The 6,000-nt window shown below is 49.4% G+C and overlaps 1 protein-coding gene across 5 annotated transcripts in view; it reads left to right on the top strand.

Annotated features, from left to right (window-relative positions):
- The first annotated feature begins 682 nt into the window (after window positions 1-682).
- Window positions 683-6,000, top strand: part of Inpp5b (inositol polyphosphate-5-phosphatase B) — a 55,353-nt gene continuing 50,035 nt past the window's right edge. For 4 of the 5 annotated variants that reach the window (XM_078025943.1, XM_078025942.1, XM_040288393.1 and 1 more), the window contains exons 1-4: window positions 1,918-2,015; window positions 3,346-3,443; window positions 3,596-3,625; window positions 5,019-5,129. In XM_078025943.1, coding sequence (XP_077882069.1) covers window positions 3,371-3,443; window positions 3,596-3,625; window positions 5,019-5,129 — 214 coding nt within the window. In that variant the 5' untranslated portion in view covers window positions 1,918-2,015; window positions 3,346-3,370. Of the gene's footprint in view, window positions 800-1,399; window positions 1,543-1,914; window positions 2,016-3,345; window positions 3,444-3,595; window positions 3,626-5,018; window positions 5,130-6,000 lie in introns of those variants that run through there. The other variant, XM_078025944.1, reaches the window with a different exon arrangement.

The following is a 6,000-nucleotide window of genomic DNA, read 5'->3' as shown; positions in this document are numbered from 1 at the left end:
CCATGACCAGGGAAATCAGGGGAAGGGGCTTGAGAACAGTGAAGTCCAGCCTAGGGCTGCCTGAGAGCTGAGGAACAGAGGCCTTTGACACAGCCTGTTGACAGTCACACCAGTAGCACGAGTAAACAGTGTCACACACTTGATGTTCACATCCTTATCCTCAAACAGTCTCCTGTGGGCAAGAAGGGCCAGGAGGGACTGAGGGACACATGGCCCTGAGTGGCAGTTCAATGGCACAGGAGCAGGAGTGAGGCCTTCAGCTCTGTCCCAGTGTCACCAACTGCCAGGCTGCAGGCCTTAGATTGCTTAACCTGGCTGAACCTCCGTTTCTTTGCCTGGAAAAATGGAGATACTGGCTGTTCATAATCTTGTTCTCCCTCCATTAAGCCAAGACAAGGTAGTTTTTTGGGGATGAAGAGTTTCAGTAGAGGTCAGAGCTCGCTCTCTTGGAGTGAGAAGAGTTGAGGGTAGAATTAAGGAGGAAATTAAAATTTATTTTTCTTTCCCTTAAGGTAAACGTGACCATGGTTCCTTCCGGGCCCTAGCCCCCCTGTCTCAGAGGTCTGAGGATAAGGGTTAGGCATTCACTAGAAAGCCTTTCCGAAATACGGACCCCAGCCTATCTCAGGACCTACAGGGTTAACAGGAGCGGGGAGATACCCCCACCCCAGGATTTACTCGGGCATGCTGGGACTTGCAGACTGGCTGACCATCCTATGGCGCAGGGGCCGCTGGGAAATGTAGTCACTGACCTTGCCGGCCACAGAGTCCCGCGCTCCCAGCGGTGACAGCTCAGGAGGTAGGCTGCGATGGCAGGGGTCTAGGAGCAGGTGTCGGGTTGGAGGGACAAGGCAAGCTGACAGATGGGACCCCTGCACTGTAGCCATGAGATTGGGCATTTCCCCCACCCCCTGCCTGTGGCTGATGCAACAGGGGCCTGCTGGGCAGGAAGAAGGGCTAGAAGCAACGAGACACTTTTCCCTTTCCCAGGATAGAGGAGCAAAACTGGGTTCCTTCTCCAGGATGGGACCCTCCCTACCTGAGAGTAAGGAGATGTCCCCCCAGCTTATTCGGATACACCATTAACACCTCCCAGAGGATCAATACTGCTCCCCCGAGAAAGGAGGCAGAGCCTGCCCCAGGAGCAACGGAACAAAGTCCTGTCTCCGCAAAGTGACCGGCATCCCACTTTCAAGGAGTAGACTGGCCCCCACTAGGAACGGTAGATGCCCTCCCAGATAAAAGGCACGACAACGAATTGCAGACCTGGCCAGGGGCAAAGAGATGAGGCTATTCTCTTGAAACGCTTTAAAAGCCCATTCTAGAGAGTGGGAAGAGGAGGAGGAGCAGGCCTCCCCTTCCCTTCTCCCTGCACAAAAGCTCTCCTTCCTGCCCGCAGCCCTCTGAAGCAGCTGTCACTTCATCCCTCACTTGTAGACCAAAGGGGGATCCTATCTGTCCTGCCCAGGGAGAGTCTCAGAGGGGGCCAGCATGGACCAGTCGGTGGCTATCCAGGAGACTCTGGCTGAGGGGGAATATTGCGTCATCATATCCTTCCTGGCTCTGAGCTCCTAGCTCTGGCCCCGTGGGAGGTCAAACAAGGGTGTCAAGGTGTCTGTCCACTCTCTTCCCCTTTTCCCTGAGCTGTCAGGGGAGAAGGAAGCCAATATTTACTAAGTACTCACTTAGTCCTGGACTCCTTGTCAAGTGCCTTAAGTATGCAACTATCTTCCCAAACCCCTATGAAATTGGGGATTATTATCCCCATTTTGCAGATGAAGAAGGCTCAGAGAGGAGAAGTGACTTGACCAAGGTCACACAGGGAGTCTGGGAGGCAGGAGAAGGGCAGGGAAGGTGGGGTGGGCTGGATGGGGAGAGGCCTGGCTTCGGGTTTCATTTTTCCTTGACTCTGAGCAGCAGGCGGTACAAGGTGTGCTGTGTGAAGGAGACAGCCGGCAGAGCCGCCTACTGGGGCTCGTTCGCTACCGCCTAGAGCACGGTGGCCAGGAACACGCGTGAGTGAGGGGCTCGGTCTCTGCCTGTCTGGGACTTGGGGTTAGTCTCCATTGGGGGTGTGGTTCAGTGGCTAAGCACCTCTTGCTTCAATCCAATCCCCAGTACCCACCCCCCCAAAAAAAGAGATTTAAGTAGGGTTGAAGATAGAGTCCAAAGGTAGAGTGCTCGCCCACCATGGGTGATCCCCAGCACAGCGAAAAAAATAAATAAATAAAGATTGTGGCGGGCTGGGGCTGTAGCTCAGTGGTAGAGCGCTTGCCTTGCATGCATGAGGCACTGGGTTCAATCCTTAGCACCACATCAAAATAAATAAAATAAAGATATTATGTCCATCTACAACTAAAAAAAAAATTTTTTTTAACTGAAAAAAAAAAAAAAGATTATGGCACATACCTGTAATCCCAGTTACTTGGGAGGCTGAGGCAGGAATATTGGCAAATTCAAGGCCATCCTGGGCAATTTAGTGAGACCCTGACTCAAAATAAAAAATAAGAAGGTCTGGGATGTAACTCAGTGGTAGGGAGCCCCAAGGTTCATTCACCATTAATTAAAAAAAAAAAAATTGGGGAGTGGTCACAGGAGGCCTATTTGCCAAAGGGCGGCATCTTGGGAAATGAGACTCTTTAGATGGAGGAGGATTAAGGAACCTGAGGAAGAACGAATTAGAGAGGGAAAAATCAAATTTTGCAACTGCAAAGGCCTTTCGACACTTATCTTTGCCTTAGAACACAAGGGAACTTAAAATTTTCCTCATGCATCAGCACCCTTCAGACAAGGTTGGGTGCGTTCAGGGTGGTATGACCGACCGTAGATGAGTCTGTACTTCAAAGGTCTGAAACACTGTGAGGCACCTAGAGGTTCTCTGGAAGCAATGCCAGGTCACATCCGCTCAGTACACTGGAGCAGAGGGTAAATGACACTTGTCAAAGACCTCATAGCTAGTAAGTGGACCTCAGGGCCTCAGAACTGGGTGGAAGGGGCCAGAGGTGGATTTTCTTATCCTCCATCCTAGTTTTAGAGATAGGAAACTGAGGTTGGGGAAGGGGGAGGGGGTGGCTGAGGTTGCACTGTGGCTGTCACACGCAGCACTAGAAGGTACATTTTACTAACAACATGGACTCCCCAAAGTGAGAAAAGTTCCACTTTGATGACCTCATCCATAAACTGCAGTTTCCACAGGCACCCTGAACAGAGCTGGCCTGAGTAGTGAGCCTGGGCACCACCAGAATTGCCCTAGGGACCCACAGACAGCATCAGCACCTAGGCTTTGAAGAGGAGCCTGAGGCATGGCCAGTGGGCCCTGTCCTCACTTCCGCTTCCTGCCCTCAGTCTCTTCCTGTATACGCACCGGAGGATGGCCATTACCGGGGATGATGTCTCCTTGGACCAGATAGTGCCAGTTTCACGAGATTTTACGCTGGAAGAAGGTGCCACAGAGGGCTGGGTGGTATGAATCCCTCTCCTCTAGGTGTCCCCTGAGTCATCTCTGCCCACATTGGGGATGGGTGGTGGGAATAAGGATAACATTGGGGCAAGGGTGCTCAGTTGCTAAAGACATTCTCGTTTCCTTCCTGCACAGTGTCCCCAGATGGTGAACTCTACATCCTTGGTGAGTGGTCCTCTCACTCTGGGTCCCAGTTTGGGAAGAGGGTACAGGATCTGCAGAGAGAGAGAGAGAGAGAGAGAGAGAGAGGAATGTGTGAAGTAAGAACACCCCTGATGTCCTTACTGTGGCAAATAAGACCCTGCAGGGACTTTTCAGAGACTGAGTCTTCCCCTTCTATAAAGTGGGGAGGGTGTTAACCAATTGAGTCCCAAGCTTTCAATTCTTTATAGGACATAATGGGTTATTTTGGAAGTGAGAATACAGAGGGTTCTCTTACTGTAAGTAAATTTCCATGGGCTCATTTCCATCCTCTCCCTTGCTTGCTGCCCTAGACTCTTCTGGGTCTCTCTCATCACCTTGAACACCCCATGTTCTCACAGTGGAGTTCCCTCTTCCTGAAAGCTCCACACCTCTTTATGCTTCCTAGTCATCTTTCAGGGGTCAGGTCACACATTTCTTTTCCAAGGAAGCCCTTTGATGAACACTTAAATTTCCTACAAACTTTTTCTTTTTTTTTTTGCCCTTGCCAGGCCCCTGTCACACATAGTGATTTGATGATTTGTACTGACTTACTTAATGACTGACTTCTTTGTTAGATGATGATGATGATGATGATGATGATGATGATGATAGTAATAGAGGCCAAGGCCAATATATAACCAAGGATTACCTTGTGTCAGATAACAAGCTGAAAGCTTTACATACATCGCATCAAGCTTTCTTCACAACCACTCTATGAGATTATCATTGTTTTTATCCCCATTTTGTGGGCAAGGTAACTGAGGCCCAGAAAAATTAAATAATTTAGTAGGGGATGGAATCTGGATTCAAACTTAGAATTCAGACCCTGGGGTCCACACTTGTAATTGCTCTGCTAGTTGCTTTTGTTCCTTCATTAGTTCAGCACGTTTTTGAATGCTCACCATGTGCCACTGGTGACTTCCAGACTTGCCCCCTGAAGAAGGGCCCGCATCTATGTTCCTCACCATGGTATTTCTAGTGCTAGCGCTGTGCCTGGCATTATCAGGAGGATCAACTGATGGTCAGTCCCACCAGAGGGTCCATCTGTACGTGCTCTTCATTGCACTGGGAGGGGTGGACACTACTAGCTCAGAGAATCTGTTTTTGCCAGCTCCATCCAGTACTGCATTGGTGAGGCTTACTAACTTCTCAGAGCCTACCTACCAATAAAGTGCAGAGGATGTGAATTTGGAACTGAGGATACAAATGGCTCTTTTACTTGCCAGCAGCAACCCTGAGTGAGTTGCTTAAGGCCCCAGAGGCTTTGGGGGAGCCTGGAATGATGATTCTCCGTCCTGGGAATGCTACCCTTAAAATCAATCCAAATATTCAGTTGCTGGCAGCTGAGGGCCCATTTTCTGCCTCCTTTGTGCAGGCTCAGATGTGACTGTTCAGCTGGACACAGCAGAGCTCAGCCTTCTATTCCGACTACCCTTTGGCTCACACACCAGGATGTTCCTCCAGGAAGTCACCAAGGCCTGTGTAGGTAGGTAAGACCCCAGGCTCCCAGAGAGGTGTCAACTGGGGGTACTGACCTACCCACTCCAGTTGACTTTTCACCCTTTGGACTCACATTCGACAACTTCTGTGCCTTCTGAAAGCTGGTGGCATGGAGCTGCAGTGCCCCTAGGCCACCAGCCAACTGTAATTTGATTTTCTGTTTAGGATTTCTGGCCCTCAGTATTAGCTGTAGCAGGGTCTCTCTGCACAGGGCTGCACAGGATAGTTTGTGACTCTGATAATGAAACTCTTACAAGGTGGCAGGGCCAGCAACTTCTAGAGGCGCATCCATTTCCCTCTCTCCATCATCCAGCTAGAACCAAAGGAAGTCAGTTGTATGGGCTCTCATGCCCTTGAACCTGGTCATGTTCTCCCCAGCAGCTGAGAAAATGGTCTAGCAGTGAGAGGAAAAAATTTGTTTAGATCTGAGATCAGCCAGGCAGGTAAAGGAGAATTTGTGTACAGAGCAGAGGACTAACTATAGAACATGCAAATTCAAGCCACCAGGTGCTGGGGTTTGGGCATGATTCCTGTCAAGCTAACATTTTGTCTCTTTGGGAATAGGGGAGGGTGTGCCTTCTATGGTGGTTCCACTGTGGAGGGTGAAGCTCAGGGATTCCAACTCTTAGGTGTTCTAGGAAAGGGACTGGCTTTGGATGCAAACTGGCTTTTGGGGGAAAGGAAATAGAAACAACATTATGTAGCCTTGAAGGCCTGCTTAAGGAATTTAAAATTTATTTTATAAGCAGGGGGAAATTTATCTCTAAATCTTAAAAACAATAAAGATCATCTACTTTATGATCATCAGTGATGATTATAGAAAAGATAATAGTAGTTATGCAGGTTGAGCATCCCTA

This window comes from Ictidomys tridecemlineatus, chromosome 11 (genome assembly GCF_052094955.1).
Source record: "Ictidomys tridecemlineatus isolate mIctTri1 chromosome 11, mIctTri1.hap1, whole genome shotgun sequence".
Lineage (NCBI taxonomy): Eukaryota > Metazoa > Chordata > Mammalia > Rodentia > Sciuridae > Ictidomys > Ictidomys tridecemlineatus.
The sequence above is the reverse complement of the archived record's forward strand: the minus strand, read 5'-3'. Positions and strand labels throughout refer to the sequence as shown.